The sequence below is a fragment of the Perissodus microlepis genome, chromosome 1 (assembly GCF_051167445.1).
Source record: "Perissodus microlepis isolate ML-2025 ecotype Zambia chromosome 1, ASM5116744v1, whole genome shotgun sequence".
Lineage (NCBI taxonomy): Eukaryota > Metazoa > Chordata > Actinopteri > Cichliformes > Cichlidae > Perissodus > Perissodus microlepis.
Genome location: NC_140461.1, coordinates 37,714,613 through 37,732,645, shown reverse-complemented (window position 1 = coordinate 37,732,645; position 18,033 = coordinate 37,714,613). Strand labels below are relative to the sequence as shown.

General features: G+C 40.7%; 1 protein-coding gene across 2 annotated transcripts; it reads right to left on the bottom strand.

The window, feature by feature from the left end:
* Positions 1-564: 564 nt before the first annotated feature.
* Positions 565-16,103, bottom strand: cars1 (cysteinyl-tRNA synthetase 1). 2 transcript variants are annotated; one of them, XM_084922596.1, is made up of 23 exons: positions 15,979-16,086; positions 14,527-14,754; positions 12,683-12,774; positions 11,464-11,552; positions 11,244-11,340; positions 10,642-10,740; positions 9,992-10,141; positions 9,420-9,560; positions 7,902-7,990; positions 7,683-7,804; positions 7,360-7,472; positions 7,063-7,191; positions 6,787-6,916; positions 6,298-6,401; positions 5,860-5,957; positions 5,540-5,729; positions 4,245-4,313; positions 4,058-4,139; positions 3,850-3,930; positions 3,473-3,540; positions 3,077-3,136; positions 2,911-2,994; positions 565-2,368 (listed from the first exon to the last, which is right to left on the bottom strand). In XM_084922596.1, exons 1-23 carry the CDS (start codon positions 15,998-16,000, stop codon positions 2,240-2,242), a joined length of 2,466 nt encoding a protein of 821 aa, XP_084778722.1. In that variant the 5' UTR covers positions 16,001-16,086; the 3' UTR covers positions 565-2,239. The 2 variants fall into 2 exon arrangements, with proteins under 2 accessions (XP_084778722.1, XP_084778799.1); XM_084922673.1 differs by lacking the exon at positions 14,527-14,754 and having other exon boundaries at positions 15,979-16,103.
* Positions 16,104-18,033: the final 1,930 nt, after the last annotated feature.

Sequence of the window (18,033 nt, the reverse complement as noted above, 5' to 3'; positions counted from 1 at the left end):
GCACATCATGGAGCGGGTGGGTGGTATTGTACACCTTTGTCCTTGGACAACAGACCTGATAAGCCATGTTATGTGTGTGTATGATCTGGCAATGTTCCAAACCGCCTCCACACATGTTTATTGTGCACGAGGTGACTGCAGAGGAAAGTCTGTGACAAGCAACCTTTAAAAGTTCTCATTATTTCTGAATTTGCAAGAAAATATGAAAGATTTTCAAGATACCTTCAGACTCTTGGACTCCACTGTGTGTTTTCCATGTGGGCCAGGCCACATGTTTGACACAGAAATACATGCATTTTTATTAAATATTAAAGCTGCAACCCAAATTTGTGAACTTCAAATTAGAACCACATTTGAAACCTTACGTGTCATATTTTACGTTCCTTTAAATCAGCAAAATAAGTGACTGATGCAGAAGTATTGAATCACCTGCATGTTTACTTGGGCTGGTATTCTTCTGATCTGTCAACCACTGGTATAATGAAATTATCTCCCTATTAGGAGCTTAAACATGAATCCACAGTCACAGCATGTCACAAAGCTGACCAAGTAATCATACAGCACTGCACTCGCTTACTCTTTATTTGAGCATCCCTTAAATCAATTCAAGTCATCTTATAACCACAGATATGGAGAACACGTAGTACAAAAATGCAAACCCCTGAAGGACGGCTGAATAACAAAATGCACCTTGCCATGTGGTGTTACTCAAGCCACAAGAACCCATGCAACAGGTTGCAGGGGTTAAATTGTCCCAGTGTGACTTTTAAAAGAAAAACAAAAACCAGCTGCTCGAGAGTTTGGTGGCATTTTCTATTTTCATTTCCACTTCTTGATCTCACAGCGTTTCATTATGCCACAGCTGAAAATGGCCTATGAAAATGTCCTTTTGTTGAGATGGCACAAAATAAAGAACCCAGATGTTTTAAGGAATTGCTGAATCGATGGGGGTCCGAGGTGTAAGGTTCAAGGTAGTGAAAGGACCAACAGATTCTCTTTGCTCAGTTATAGTTATTAAAAAAAAAACAAAACCAAAACACATCACTTGTGTTCCCATGTGCTCCAAGCACAGCAGGGTATAATGTACCACTAATTTTCTGCAACCATGAGGCAATTGCTTTTAACTTAAGGGCAGGATGCATCTAGTTTTCCTCTATATCCTTTGTTCCTGCACATATTTAGCGGATACCATTGTCCATGTGGTGTGAGCCTACAGAGCAGGTCCAGGTGCTCCTAAATGAGGGTACATCCAATTAAAATAAAAATGTCCACCATACTTTATTAGCTTTTCAAGGTAACTCTTGTATAAGGTGACACGGGTATTGAGAAAGACACAAACCATCTAATGGTTTCTGTTACAAGTCACCTCTACAACTGAAACAATGAATTCAATGGTCGTTTCCCCTGTTAGGGGTGAAAATTTGATCCAGTTATTAGCAAAAGCAAAAGTCCCTTTCACAAATGCACATTTGCATAAAAATGAACTATATTTGAATGACACAACATAGTTACTTTAACAGACCCGTGAGGTAAAAGGTCAAACACACAGAGTGATATATCACACACTGCTGATCAGCAGGATAAAGTGGATGAAACAACAAGCTGAACTCAGTTCTACTCAGTATTCATTTGATCTCTTTCTAAGCTTGCTGGTGCAGCCCTCCACAACAGTCCTAGTTTCTTAAGTGGCCTCTGAAATTTAAATGTTTTAAATCCTTCCTCCGGGGTATCTTAATGAAGCTGTTCCAAAGATTCATGGTGAAAAAAAAAAAACAAAAAAAACAAAACACTTAAAGCTGGTGTTTCCCATTAATCCGCTAGCCACCCATTTAGCATCTTTAATTCATGAAAGCACTAACGGTTAGAAAAAGGCTTTAATACTTGAACAAATGGCAGTATCACAGAGTTTCAAGAAAAACAGACACTGCTAACAGAGGCTGCACCGCCACATCATCAAAATCCCACTTTATTACCTGTTGCTTTGATTTTACTGTTGTGAAAGACGTCCAAACTCCAACAGAGCAAGAACAAAGTCATGTCCGGTGGTGGTTTTCTCTCATATTGCATGGTTATGGAATGTAAATGTAACTGTTACGTAAATGGACAAAACACAATCCACACACACGTCTGTTTCCTGAACCAAAATAGGATGAAGAGGAGACACAGAATGAAGCTCTGGCCTTATTATTTATTCTATAGTTCTTCCCTGCGGTGTGGATGGATTGGCTGAACGGCAGAATCAGTTGCCATTTTGGTTCATCTGTAGATACTCGTTGTGTAACTTTTCTTGGGTCTCGTAGAGCTTGCGGAGCTTCTTGGCTTGACCTTTGCTGAGCTCCTTCCCTTCAACGTCATGAGTGGGGAAACCCTGTTAACAGCAACAAAACCAAACACACCTTTAAAGCTTTTCAGGTTGACACAGTTTGTGAGCTGTCGTTTCTATGGTAACTTTACAGAAAAAATAAAAACATAAACAGCCTTTAAATTACCTTTCTGAATTTTCCTCAAGTTCTGACGCACACACAGTTACACTGAATGCGGATGTCATTTCAAATAAGGACATTCATGTCTGTACAAGCAAATCCCCGTGAGCTAGGTCTTTCCTACTCTTGGATCCGCATCACATCATTGACCTCAGGCACACGTCTAGCTGTGAGCACCAAATCCCCACTTTTATTGCTGTAACTTCATGATTTTGTGGTGTGGGGTCGTTGGCCCCGTGACCACCTCGCGACCTGGAGTACCGGGTGCTAATCTTTGTCTTTGCTTTCCTAGATATCCCAGGTTTTAAGCCCTCAGCAACAGATTTCTGAGGTCACCAGGGCCCACGAGCCTCACCACCAACATGGCACCAGCTTAACAGGTTCTTCTCATGAAAAATTAAGCATGGGAGGTAAAATAAGGATTTACCGTTTCATCAAATTTTGAGTATTTGTCTGTTTCACTGCGAAACATTTCACTTGCAGGGATCTTCATCTTGGCCAGTTTCGCCATCTGCAACAGTAACAGAAACATGAAGATTTTCCTGATGACACAAACGTAGAAGGTCACTGTCTATATAAACCATCAGACTGACCTCTTGCTCCTGTTTCTTCTTAGCAGCCTCTAGCTTCTTCATTTTCTTCTCTTCTTCCATCTGTGAAAGATGGAATTTTATTGTGTGAAATGTTTTAAAACACATGTTGTTTGCATTTTTAAAAAACAATTTTACATAAAAATGAAGGCTTGCAGTGGACTTCTGTTAAAATTGTAAATCAGCTAAGAATTTCTGTTGTCTGAACAAACTAGCTGTTAGATGTTGAAATGCCTGTCCTTATATGCATGGAAACTCAGCGTCCTTTAGTTTTGGGAGGGGGCACTTCTTTTTTCTGGCTTATCGTTTACTTTAAATTGGGATAAATTATCTCCTGTCAATCTTAGGACCTAAACTGCTCCAGACATGCGCTCGATGTGTGATGATGTCTTCTCTTACCCTCTTCTTCTCCTCTCTCTCCTTCAGTAATGTCTCCTTGTCCACTAGCTTCACCACAGTGGGCAGGCCTGCAACACACCCACTTTATTTTCCAACACTCTTCACTTTGTAAGAACGAAACAAGGTCAGAACTTTTTTACATTCTTACGAAGAGAGTAAAGGCTCGGATTTATTGAGCAGGGCATCTTAATGCGCTGCAGTTATAAAGATGTGATGAATGGAGCGGATAATGATTTCGTGACACAGACGTAGCCAGTTTATTCCAGTAATAACTAACCCAGTCCACAGACAGCTGCGCAAAGGAGGCAGCCCTGATGAGGAAGATCAAAACCTGAGCAGATTCTTTATCTCTATAACTGCAAACACAGACATCTTACCTTCGTGATCTTCCAGACGTACTCCAAGCTCTGGCAACATGTCGTCACGGACAACATCGCAGAGCTGCAGCAGCTCTGTCACTGAATAGGTAAGAAAAGAAAAAAAGACGAAGAAGAATTTCATGTTTCAGTTCTCTCTGATTCAACATGGAGGTGATGTTTTGAGTTACAAAGTAAACACGGTTTTGTTTAAAGCGCATGTTCTTACCTTTCTGCTCTCGAGCAATTTTGCGGACGCGCTCTCTAAAATCTGACAGCACTGTGAGGTATGGCATCACTGTGCTCTCCAGCTGTGGACAATTAAGGGGAATTTTTCATATGCAGCACATTTCTCATAATAATAATGCCACAAGAGACAGAATTCAATCACAAAAAGTGAAAACTAGTTCACTTACATCAACACTCTGACTTTGTCCACCCATGGGAAAACCTATGGGATCCGATCCTTCAACTGCACCAAATATCTAGACAACAATAAAAGTTTCATTTGAAGGGTTTGTTAGGCATCTCCTTTACTATGTACACTACGCATTACAATGATTATACAGTTGAAGGCTCTTGGAAAAAATAAAGGTAACAACTGAACCTATAATAAAGCATATTCACATCGATGACCATGTTAAAAGTTCACTGACACACAAAAATCAAACAGCAGGTTCTTGTCTGAAAACTCATTTTTACAGTTTTGGTGCAGTTATTTTTACGCCAATGTTGGACCAAGCTTAGGCTGAATACAGCAGCGTAGGCAACTCCAGGCCTCGAGTGCTGGTGTCCTGCAGGTTTTAGATCTCACCCTGGGTCAACACACCTGAATCAAATGATTAGTTCATTATCAGGCTTCTGGAGAACTGAAGACATGTTGAGGAGGTAATTTAACAATTTGAATCAGCTGTGTTGGATCAAGGACACATCTAAAACCTGCAGGACACTGGCACTCGAGGCTTGGAGTTGCCTATCATGCTACTGCACCTTGATGGACCAGAGTCCAACTTAAGATGCCCCCTGGTGGTTGCTGCACCATTTCCAGCCTTGTTATAGATCAGGAGTGGGGGAACGCCAGGCCTCGAGGGCCGGTGTTTTGCAGGTTTTAGATATCGCCCTGGGTTGACAAACCTGAATCAGATGATGAGTTCATTACCAGGCCTCTGGAGAACTTCAAGACATGTTGAGGAGGCAAATCCTGCAGGACACATCGGCCCTCGAGGCCTCGAGCCATTTGATTCATTTTACAGCAGCTCATGAGTGAATGAACATTTTGTTTTTCCAAACACTTTACTTCACTTGACAAGGGGTAGGGGTCGCCACCTCAGCATGCAGTCGAGTTCTATAGGGTCTCGCTAATGACCTGCTAATTTTATTCAGGTGTGTTACAGCAGGGACACCGGCCCTTGAGGACTGAAGTTCGAGAGCCCTTGGTATAGAGGTATAAATATGGTCACCACCAAGCTAACCAGTCAAGTTTACAGCCACACTGATTTTGCCCAGTAATGGAGTTGTTTCTTAACTTGGAGAAGTAACAAAGTGTATCACATCCACTTTCATGTGTGTGAATGGATGAATGAGGCATGTTGTATAAATGAGATAAGAACAAACAGCATGATTTCTCCTCCATACAGAATCAAGGTGTTCTGTAAAATTCATTATTCTGAGAGCTGTGAAACGATAAACGCAGCAGCAGAAACGTGCTCACCTTCAGCATGTTGGTGAGGTACGCAGCAATACTTTCCATCAGCATGCGGTTGGGCCTGAGTTTGGCGCTCTTCTTGCTGGCAATGTAACCGTTGCTTTGGCTGACTAGCGTTCTCATCTCCTCCATGGCAGCGCGGGTGTCCACGTTGTCACACAGAGCCTCGTGGACGGCAGACTTCCTGTCACAGAAACTACACAACACAAGTCACTTTTTATTTTTAAGTATGAATGTGTTGTGTTTGCACGCACACAACTCTGAAAGTGCAAATTTTGATGAAGAACAACAAACTGGTCTTCTAATCTACTGAGTCGCTCTCTCACCTGTTGTTGAGCTCCACCTCTGCCGTCTCCCACTTCTCAAACTGACCAGTGATGTCAGTAGGCGCACGCAGGATGTCTTTCACATTCAGGAAGAACTCCTTTCAAACAGAATAGAATAGAATTCAACTTTATTGTCATTGCACATGCACAGGTACAGGGCAACGAAATGCAGTTTGCATCCATCCAGAAGTGCTTTAGCCGTGATATAGATATATTACAATATATATTAGCAATAATATAGATATGCAAGTATATTACAGAAATGGGTCTATTATGGTATGTTATAATGTACATGGTATGAAGTATGTTATGAATATTCTATAGCTATAAGTATGTACAGGCTGTAGTGAGTACAAGCTACAAATAAACAAAACAAAAACAGATCAACACAAAACAGACAAATCTTCCAACACTGTCTTTGTTCTTGCTTTCACCTACATTCATAAACTTCTCATACTGGACGGCTGACTCCATCGTGTTAGAAGAATAGTCCAGAGTGTCTTTCCAGGAATGCATCAAGAAAGCCAGACGGAGCTGACGTGCTGCGTGGAGACAAACAGTGAGACCTTTAAATAGTTCTAATCTAACTGAAGAACTTAGTGTTCATTATGGATAATGTGTTCCTTTTGAGATATAAAATAAGTAACAACTGCTGTTGGGGTGAGAGAGGGAACCATTGCATTTAATAATAATTAAATGCAACGTGGTGTATAAACAGATAATAAGTGAAAAAGTATGTCTGAAGAAGAAACACCCAATGCATCATGGGAACCCTCAGCAGCATTCAGTTTGCTGTTAAAATGATGATTTTGGCTTTGAGCTGTGACAGTTTGTGCAGCCTCATAGCTGGAAAAACTCCATGACAGTTTATTAATCGTGATGTATGCTCAAGTGATGCAGTCTACAAAGCAGGAACACATGTATCACCTGTGTTCTTCGCTAAGGCGTCCTTGATCGTGATGAAATTCTTCAGAGACTTTGACATCTTGCAGCCTGAGATTGTCAGGTGTCCGGTGTGCAGAAAGTACTGGACCCAGTAATCGTTCTCAAAGAACGCCTGTAAGCAGCACAAGCAACTGTGGTCAAAACAGGTTTTACCCTTCATCACTGGAAACGGCTTTAAACACAATCAGGATGTTTCAAAGTGTGTGTTACGTCAGGCATTTACATAGTAAACAGGAACACATTTTCTGCAACAGTTACCTCTGACTGAGCCAGCTCGTTGTCATGATGAGGGAATCGCAGATCAAACCCTCCCCCGTGGATGTCCATCGACTCGCCCAAGATAGAGCCAGCCATGGCTGAACATTCAATGTGCCACCCGGGTCTTCCCTGTCACAACGTTCAAAGAAAACACTGATGACTTCCTTTTTCATAAGTACAAATTCTCGTTCCATTTCACAGAGCCTAAAATGACACTTTCACATTTATATAAAAGAAAAGCTTTAAATGCAAAGGATGATCACACAGTCTTTAAAGTCTCTGAAAATGAAGGCTCACCTTCCCCCATGGAGAGTCCCATGATGGTTCTCCAGGCTTGGAGGCTTTCCACAATGCAAAGTCATTCGGTGACTTTTTCTCACTTAGTCTCTCTGCAGAAATGCTCAGATCTCCTACAGAGCCAGGAAAACAACGACAACAGGTTAAAAACTGAACATTGTACTTATTATCTACTCAAATATTGGTAGGAGGGAAATCTTGGTGAATCTCTTCTGCTCCCACTGAGTCAAGCACTGAAAATCCCCGACTTGTTGTCTGTTGTCGGGCATGTCTGCACCTGTTGTGTGGTGCTTGTTTTAGTTTGACAAACTGAGTAAGTGTACCTTCTCCCTCTTGTAAAGCTTTCTGATCGCCGACCGCCTCCGGCACCAGTTTGGCGTACGAGTGCTGTGGACTGGAATCAAACTTCAAGGTGTCAAAGTATACTGAACCGTTTGACTCGTACCTGCAAACACCAGAGAAACAAATAACTATAGCGACAGCGATGCAAGCAGTTCGTTTGGTACAACACAAATTGTGAACAGCAGCAGCATCTTCCTCACCCATAACCATTTGAAACTATTTTCCTCACAAACTCCACGATCTCAGGCACGTATTCACTGACTCGAGTAAGGACATCAGGGGGAAGAACCTGTGTGCCAAAATGACAACTTAAATCCAGTTACAGCAGGAAAATGCTGATTTCAAATCACATTTTAACAATGATATTTTAGACATAGTGTCCTTCCAGTAACAGAAGTTTGGACAGAGCAGTTTCAGCCATTGTTATCTCAGAAAAGGTAACGTTCAACAACACAAGTAGAACTGAACAATTTTCACCTCCATAAAGTTTGGTAGAGAAACTGCTTTATAATAAAGTACTGACTTTCTTGTGTCATCATGGTGCACACACTGACACAGAACAGTTCACTTGCATTCATTAGAAAAAGCACAGTGAATATGCTTTTCTGTGTTTGCTAATGATTGTTTGATTTAGCCTCGTGTCAGATGTTTAAATCTGCAGCACAGTGGACAGAATATATCATTTATCATAGAAAAAGTTTCTTTACACGTGTTGGATTTTTACAGGGGGCATTTATTTAATTCCTTTAACCCTTTAAGACCTACCATAGAACCAAGTCCGCCCAGCTTATATTATATTTTTACATGCTGTGGAGCCATTTTTGGGAGCATTTCAAGTTGCTATACATCAATACAACCATTATAGCCCAAATTTTAATAATATGTCTGCATTAAGTCCATAGTAATTACATAAATTGCAAAAAAGTGCAATAAACTACAAAAAAATTGAAAATCGTTTTGGCTTTTTTAACATATATTTCTAGTTAGAGAAATTTAAGAGGCTTATCCCTCAAAACTGTAAATACAAAAAAGTTGCACAAAATAGTTTCCCACCACAGGAAATTTATTTTAAGTGTCTTCATAGTTTTATTTTTGAGATACACCAATTTTTATATACTGCAGGAAAAACTAAAATAAATATAATAGTGAAAATTTGCAAAAAAGCAGCATATGCATCAAAATAAACTATTTCCAGCAGTGCAATATGAGTCCTAAGCATCCCAGAAACGACACAGAAAGTCATAAAGTCAAACATAACTTTTATAAACACCAGTATAGGCTCATGAGGCCCTGATGGTAAAAAACTACATTTCCGCGAAAATGACGTCACTTCCGGTTTCGGGCAGGTAATGGCGGACGTGCGAAAGTTCGCGCTGACGTCTATTCCAACCTAGGAAGTGTTATTAACAGCTGATCGGATCGGCAAAGCCTGTTTCTGGTATATTATGTTTTTGTTGCTGCAAGTGCTTTTTATGCAGTTTTTGCAAAGCTATATGTGGAAGGAAACCGTGACCGAGGACAAGCTGATGGCATAAGATGTAAGTACAACTCCTCCGGTTTCATATGCAAAAAAATTATTGCGCTAGCTTACGTGGTTGCAGTGCTACCGGGATTTAAAAATAGTTACGCAAAACAGAGCGTGCCCGCTCCAACCGGTTTTAAAGGGTTAAGAGATTTTCTCAGAAAATCAAAAAATCATTTGGCTTTTTTATACTTACATTGAGTGCTTCCATATCTTTGTGATAGTCTTCTTCCCAGTATTTAGGGAGAAGGGAGAAGATGGAATTCTCTGTGACGTGACTTCCAAATTGTTTGTCCAACCAGTCTGCCAGCAAGTCCTTGGAATTCTCCAACAACACCTTGGGGAAGAAAAGACAATTTAATTGGACTTGTTGAGCTCATTTCCAGCTCCACACTTTTATTCGTGGTCACTATTAACAGAGTAGTTTTGCAGGATTCTAGTGATAAAATGATCCTTATTAGTTCTTGGTGCAGACCTGGTAAAACTGGGTGGAGTTCCTAGTTGGAACTCAGAAAGTCAGATCAGTCACACTAACCCTGAGTTACTAATCCCAAATGGTGGCAGTGAATACAAGCAGTAATAAAACTAATCTGTCCTCCCACTGTTGTATTTGTGACTGTCTAAATGTGGAGCACTGACCATCTATCCATGAATCTGCTGCAGTTATTTTGGAAGCACAAAAATCAAACAAAATAAAAACAAAAAAAGCATTTTCTGTATTTCTAGTGATATTTCTCTGAAGTTGCCACCACATCAGAACAGACTCACGTGTGCCAGAGGTCGTATGACTTCATCTGCGGCTTTGCTCTCCATTGCTGCTTGCAGCGGTTGCAGACTGGCTGTAACTGCACTGTCCAGCCTTTCCAGCATCTGCTTCTTGTCCGGGTCTGTGGTGGAAGCCAGCTGGGCCTGAAACGGCTGGAATTGGCAGAATAACACACAGAAATCCACAGAAATTAAAAAACAAACTTTCAGCTTGTCTCTGTTTTTAGATAGAGCTGAAGCTTGGACTTCTACTAGCTACAGTACAGGGTATACTGATGCTTGTGTCTATAGAGTCTAGTGTTTGTGCATGCTGTGGTTAACCAGCTGCTACTTCACAAACACTGATACAACCCATAGGGAAACCAACAGAGACTGCCGATGGAGCAGAGTTGTTGTAGGAGCAACTAGATCTTCTGATATTATAAACTCAGTGACATAAATGTTTAACATTAACGCAGTATTTATCTGTTTTACTAAGTACTGCACAGTTCTGTTTTGTGTTATTTTAATTATCTAAATAATGACCAATAATCTCCAGAGAGATACATGCTGTGCGATCAATGAAAACAAAGAGAGAAGATTTACACCATCATTGTCAGATCAATAAGTACTTCACACAGGTGCAGTGCATCCAGGGCTTAAACCTGTCTCACCGTTCTGGCGCTGAGCACATCCTGCAGTATTTGAGCCGCTTGTGGCTGTTTCTCTTTGTACTGGTCCAGAAGGTAATTCTGCCGGGCTCTTTTAATGATCTGAAAGAAGAATATCCCAATAATAAACCAAAACAGCAGAGTTTGCTTATTCCAAAAGTTCAAAAGCATTCTGCATGTATTGCAACATCAGCTCCATAGTAGGACAATCTGGGTGCTAAACTGGCCTGTCCTGTAGTCCTGACGCGTCACCCGTTTAGCCCATTACAAAACAACAAATACAAATGAGCTCCTAATTTTCTGAGCAGCTGAAAACCTGCATGTGTACATTTATGTTTTCCCCATGTCTAATTAGGTCATCACAAGACACTGAATTCCTGCCATAACTTCTCAGAGACATGTCAGCTTACAAGCTGAACCTGTTTTTACCTGCATGCCTATAAACACACAGACAGATGTGTGAAAATGTGAATGTTAACAAGGACTTTGCACTTATTTCAACAGGGCTACATTAATCATTACAGACACAGATGAGCTTGGACAACCCATCTCCCACATTTCATGCAAAAAATAAAAACATCTAAAACACATCAAAGCATACTTACTTTGTCATCTATGTCTGTAATGTTCATGCAGTAGATCACATCATACTTGAAGTAGTCCCTCAGTATCCTTCGCAGAATATCAAAGGATATGTAGGATCTGCATAAAGCAAATTATTCATTAAAATGTTGTTGTAATAGAAAAAAATATAACAGTCTTGCTGTATGAAGGATCATTTCCAACCCAGAATTTCAGTGCTTAAATTCCTCTGATCTTGCTTACCTGGCATGTCCCATGTGGGAGGCATCGTACACTGTAGGACCACAGCAGTACCATGTTACTTTATTCCCTTTCTGAGGAACAAACAGCTCCTGAAACATGGAGGTTATGAACTTAAATGAGGATAACAAATACTTTAAAATAAAAAAATCTGATAAAAATGTATCTTACTGGTGGCAGCGGTATTTTTAAATGCAGTGTAATAGAAACAAGAGCCACAGCGAGAGATTAGGTTGCATAGATGGTTATATTTCTACGTTTGTTTTTTCAGTCGAGACTTCTTCCTGATCCAGAACAGTCTGGTTGTGCCAGACTAACGCTCATCTAAGAAATACGGGCATGTTTATCAGCGCCACAAAGAGCCTTAAGCTAAAGACCATCTCACTACACTTAAAATCATTTGGAAACCAGTTGTGTGTGCATGTGGCAAAATGCAAGCAGACTATAAAAATATGCATTAAATCTACAAATGTGAAGTGAAAGTGCTGCATTCTATACCAAGAATGAGAGCACATCTGTCACAAGATACATCAGTCAAAAGAAATGTGACTATAAATTATTTAAATCATACCTGGATTGCATACTTTGGAAAACAGTGAGGCTTTAAATCCTGTCACTATTAAAAACTTGAATGAAATAATCTAAATATATATGCATTCTTTCTTTTTATAAGTTGTACAGTAACGATCACAGACTCTTTAGAATTGTGTTTTTTTCCATGAACAAATTTTGCTTCAGTGGTTTAGCCCTGCGTCGGGCTGCCCACCTGTCCAATGGATGACGTGCACTGTCATACTTTTATTCCCATGTCTGCTCCTACATACGTTTCTATTGCAGCTCCAATTTTTAGTCACAAATGTGGGCGAAACGCTCACATTTACATGGCAGAAACCGAGAGCTACAGATGCTTCGTGTAATAAACGAAGCGCCAAAGCACAAAATTTGCATCGATTATTTTTTAAGTTATTCGAGTTACTCGGTGAATTGTTGCAGCCCCTTATTAATCCCTTGTAACTTTAACAGGCCTCATAATCTTAATTTGCCTGCAAATCATAGCTTATCGTTTCAATTTCACATCACTGCATCAGTATAAATAAAACTGACTCTGTCCAGCCTGTGGCTATATATACATTGAGGGATGCGGTATCTAATGTAGCGACTTCACGAGGACCTCATTTCCCAGCAACACCAGCACTGATGTGGGCTTTACATTCGTCTCTACCTTTGCTCTTGTCAGGCTGTTGTAGAGTCGCAGCTGAGGAACATCTGTTCCTGCTGGTGGAGACCAAGGAGGCTGGACACGCTTTCCTTTGACTAAAAAAAAAAAAGAAAGGAACAAGGGACAATTTCAGTTTTCACATCATAAGAAAAGGGGTTCTACCTCTGTCGAAGCTATTCATATGGATGCTTTGGTGACATCATGTTCCATTAGGGCTAATTAATAAGACTAATCAATAAAGGCTACCAATAAGACAGTGACTCAGAGCTCACATCAGATAACATGAGACAGTGAAAGAGCAAAGAACTGATGCCCAATGCTGTGATAATGGTTTGAAAACTGTGACACATGTAAATGGATTTATTTTTGCTTGAAATAGTTAAAGTACAGCAATGACAGAAATCTATTATAGGTTCTAGTGCAGTGCTGAGGAGTGTGATATTTCAACAGTAGTTAACAATAAATATAAATATTCTCATCATCCCATTCTTATCAAAGACACACAATAAAGTTTCCTCTTCATCAGTGTCAACGAAAGAAAATATTTCCTCTTTAGTCTGAACTTCTGTCACTGTGTCTACCTACTGAGCTTCAATTTCCAGTCAAATATTTGCTCAAAGGCAGGGTTCAACATCCACACAGCGCATCAGAAAAAGAGTTGATGCAGTCTGCACAAAGGGAAAGCATATATACTGTTCACAAGCAGTGCAACCCTGCTAGAATATGGAATCTAAAAATAGTTAGATACCCCATATGATTAGTTAAAAAACAACTTCAAGTGGACACATTGTGCTTAAGATTGCTAATGGTCAACACTTTTATTTAACATGGCCAGAGTCACTGGTCATTAGCTGGTGAACATATCCTTGATAACCCTCTTTTCTTTTAGAGTGACCAAAAGAAGCAGGTAAGCCCAAGAACTCCCCAGGAAACTCCACTGAGGACACAGCGTGAGGGAGGCTGCTGTCCCCAGATGTCTACAGAACCAGAAGTCTTTTAACAACCACATGGTAAAAATAAATTTTAAAAAAATATACAGTTTTGAAGCATTTCTGGTTTTGCTTCACCTTTCAGACCCCAAACTTACATCTATCGTGTCTACTGTGTCCTTGTAAAGAAGAATGCAAGAATGGAATTTTCCAGTAACACAGCAGAGTTAAATGGAAAGTGAAGGTGAAAGAAATGAAGGAAGTCTAGACATCCGAGACTGGCACAGCATAAGACAACTTTGCACTCAGATGAGCAAAACAACGAACTGGAGTCCCCGGATAAAAATACAGTGATGAAAGTGAGCATAATAGGTCAAATTTACTATTTACTGGCTTTTTTAATAAAAGTTTCACTCCCACTCACATCAGCCACGTAACCTCCAGGAGTTATTAGGTGGCAGCTCTGGTAAGAGAACTGAGAAAATCCAAGTACGCTCTTACACATCGTTTAGATTAATAAATAAACATTTCTGTGTTCTATCATCAGTTACTCTTTCTTTTCATGATGTTTTACATTTTTTGTAAAGTTGTCCTTATTAATATTAAGCTATTTAGCCAGGTATGGGAACAAAGAGCCTGTGGGGTCTTCACCAGCTGTTGCTGCCGTGTTTACACAGCGATAACGCGAGTCTCCTCAGCGCTTAGCTGCAGGTACCACACACATCAAGTTGCTATGACTGACATCAAAAGTGCAAGCTAAAACAGAGTTCATTCCAGTGCCTGCAAAGGAAGCCTTAGTTCATGCTGAGAGTCAGTTTGTTTAAGAGGGCACGTCACAGCCTCAGAGTGCCTCCACATCCACGGCCAGCAGGCGCAGGACCACATCTAGCCTGTTCATGCCTTCAGCTTTCTACTCACTGCTGCTTTCTGGGTTGAGGTCCTGTTGCAGGGCTGCTATGTGTCTGTACCAGCGCAGAGCGTGGACATGTTGTGGATCTGGGGGTCTGTGGAGGAGCTTAAAGGCTTTCTGGTCGACCTGGGTGGGGCTGAACCCAGCCAGGTAGCTGCGTGAGGTTAGGTAGTCATTCAGGGCCACTGTCAGTGCAGCCTCCCCACTTATCTGTAGCAAGAAGCCATACTCAAAGGCTGCAGAAACAAGAGGGCAAATGTTCGCAAAGAATTACCACCTTACTCCACCGGACAGTGGAATAACCAATGACACTAATGACTTTGGTCAGAGCCAAGAATTACTCGATCAGTTGGAAAGTCAGCACACGTCCAATGTAAACTGCACTTATGAGTGAGTTAAATGAAACTACTCGCTACCCAAACATAGCCTAGCAGAACTAATGCTGAATAACACTGGCCTTTAGCCACTCACAGAGAACCTTATATGTGTATAAGAAAACAAAAGAGGTGCAAGCACTGAGTGGAAACAGGAGAAAGCAAAAGATGGAGGAAAAAAATGTAATTAAAGGTGCAGGTTACATGTCTTATAGAAGCAACCCGTGATTTTCATACTGTATTACTATTTGAGCTGTAATTCTAACTGCAGGTCAACAAGTATTTGGACAGGAACACATTTTTTATCGATTCAAGGGGCTGAAAATAAATACAGCAAATATATTGGTAAAACTGTTAATGTTACCAATGTTTTAAAGGGTCAGGTTTCACTGGTTTAAAGGTAAATTAGGAACGTACTAATAAGCAATTTCATAGTTATTTTAGGTTCATTTCCTTCTTAACTTGAAGCTGAAAGTCTGCACTTTAATCACACCTCGACTGTTTTATTTCATTGTTGTGCTGTGCATAAACCTTTGTAAAAATATCAAACAAAAAGGCGATACTGTCGGATGCTAATAATATTCTTAAAGATGACACGAAAGAAGATGGAACTTAAACCCGAAAATAGACTTAAACAAACCACAGTTCAACAAAAACACCCCACACATCACACAGAGTCGAATAGGTTCACTAAAACACTACAAACAAATAAAAGAGAATAAACTGTAGTTACTTCATAACATCCTGTTTGACTGGATAAATGAGCCGAAGATGAGGCTACCTTTTTTAAACGCAGACAAATTGCTAAATAGTATTTGCTGCCCTGTATTTATGCCGAGGTATTAAGTATTAGTTTAAGCTGTATTTTTTATATGAAATTCGGCTTGTCACTCATTGACAGTGTTTCCTTTAGCTAAGCGGCTCAACTGCAGACTTTGGGACACAGCTCTACATATTAGCTAGCCTGAGCGTTAGCATATTCGCTGTGACACTTCATCAAAATGCGTTAGGTTGTGCTGTCATAGCTTTATGCGGTTTTTCAACTAACGAACCCATAAAGCAAACACCATATATTATTTACTGTACCCGGATCTCCCGAAGCCGACATTGTCACAGTAGTCAAAGGCTGGATGCTGATGCAACAATAACGTGCCCGGAAGAAGAACCCGTATAAATGACGGTAGGAATAGGAACCAAAGTGTTTGAACCTGAGAGCTGGCGGACATAAATGATGGTACACTCGTCAAAGCGGAAGTTTAGACAATGTTTTTTGTTTTTGTTCTGTGTGTGTGTGTGTGTGTGTGTGTGTGTGTGTGTGTGTGTGTGTGTGTGTGTGTGTGTGAGAGAGAGAGAGAGAGAGAGAGAGTGTGTGTGTGTGTGTTTAAGACACTGGAATGCAATGCAATAATATAAAATAAAATACTATATACAATAGAATAAAATAGAAATACAAATGCTATATACAACTGAGTAAGAAAATACAAAAGTACAACTTCGTCAGAAGAAGAATTGTACAAGAATTGCACATATAGCAGTCTTATTGCACATGTGAGGGTTTGATCAGCTGCAAAAGTCTTTGTTGTGGAGTCTGACAGCAGTGGGGAGGAAAGACCTGCGAAATCTCTCCGTCCCACACCGTGGGTGCCGCAGTCTCCCACTGAAGGAGCTGCTCAGTGCTGTCACAGTCTGCTGCATGGGGTGGGAGATGTTGTCCAACAGGGATGACAGCTTGGCTGCCATTCTCCTGTCACTCACCACCTCCACTGGGTCCAGAGGGCATCCTAGAACAGAGCAGCATCCTAGAACTTTTAAGGAAAAGTTGATGATCAGTCAAGCTTAAGTTATATGGGCACGAGCTGGAAAAAATGTAAAAAATGATTTCTTGGAATGTGGTTTTAAATCTCAGTGGAAAAGTACCGACATTCTATAGTTAAACAGAATCTGAAAAAAAGAAAGAAAATAAAAAATATATATCTATTTTTTGTTGCCTACATTGTAGACTCTACGTTGCCTTTAAACAGGGTACAGTCAGGGGTTAAAGTGGGATTCAGCAGGTGGAGGAACCCTAAAATTGGCTGTAATGGCTCAATGTGGGGAAAAGTATAATAACACAATAACTTCTATTGAGAGCTCCAGTATATTTTCTTAGTGTATAGGCTGTGATCAGATGACCTGCTGCTCTTTGTGGATTTACACAAATTAATTCAACAAGGTGTTAGCAGGTGTTTCATGAGTTGTCCTGGCTGATTTCCATCCTCTACACTGACAGTATCTTGTTTATGCTGTCTTTTTTCTAAATGGTATAAAGTTTTATGAAGGTGGAATTCAGTCAGTGGATCATCAGCTAAAATTCATTTGAATCTCTGCTACACTTGATCCAGTGGCGGTCCTGGCCTATTTGGCGCCCTGGGCGAACACTCCCTTTACCCCTAATCCTAAAGTGTATTTTTATTTTCTTACTCTTCTTATATTTATTGTTTGTTTACTTGCACTGCTGTAACGGGAGCCTCGTCGTCTCGTCTCTCTATATACTGGAGTGTATGTAGCGGAGATGACAATGAAGTTTACTTTGACTTCAGCAGCGAGCAGGCGCACCGAGGGCTCTCGCGCTCACTTTATAGAATACTATAGAATTTCGAAAAAACATCGGTGCAAATTATAAGTCTGTATCATAATGTCTGGTGTTTTCGTGTTTGTTGGTTTGTTTTTATTTTGTTTTATTTTGCGAGTTGGTTATTAGATGCCGCTCCAGCCGGTCAGAGAATCCCCCGCCACCCTGCCCTCTCCTCTCTGCGCCGCAAGCAGCAGGTGCACCTCGCAAACGGAGGGCGCCCTTACTCCCATCAAATGGGCGATAGAAAACCGATCGGTGCCTATGCCATTCCCAGTATGCGCTGGCTGACGTCGGGGCAGCATGAGTACGAGCAAATTTTTTTATTTTTTGCTGATGCCCGTGATGCCGCCCCGGGCAACCGCCCGTGTCGCCCGTATCAAAAACTGCTACTGACTTGATCTAACCTAACTCTGACCATGAACCCACGGCTACTGTGCACCAGTCACACACTGTTCTTTAAGCTTCAAATTTCCAGTTTATCAAACATCACTTATCAGTCCTTACCTTTAGATCTGACCTCTCTTCTT

Coding starts and splice junctions, on each gene's coding strand:
- cars1 (XM_084922596.1), bottom strand. CDS start 16,000: ATGTCGGCTTCGGGAGATCCGG. Junction 12,775..14,526: donor CCTCAACCCAGAAAGCAGCA/GTGAGTAGAAAG, acceptor TTTTTTTTTTAG/TCAAAGGAAAGCGTGTCCAG. Junction 3,541..3,849: donor ACGTCTGGAAGATCACGAAG/GTAAGATGTCTG, acceptor GGTGTGTTGCAG/GCCTGCCCACTGTGGTGAAG.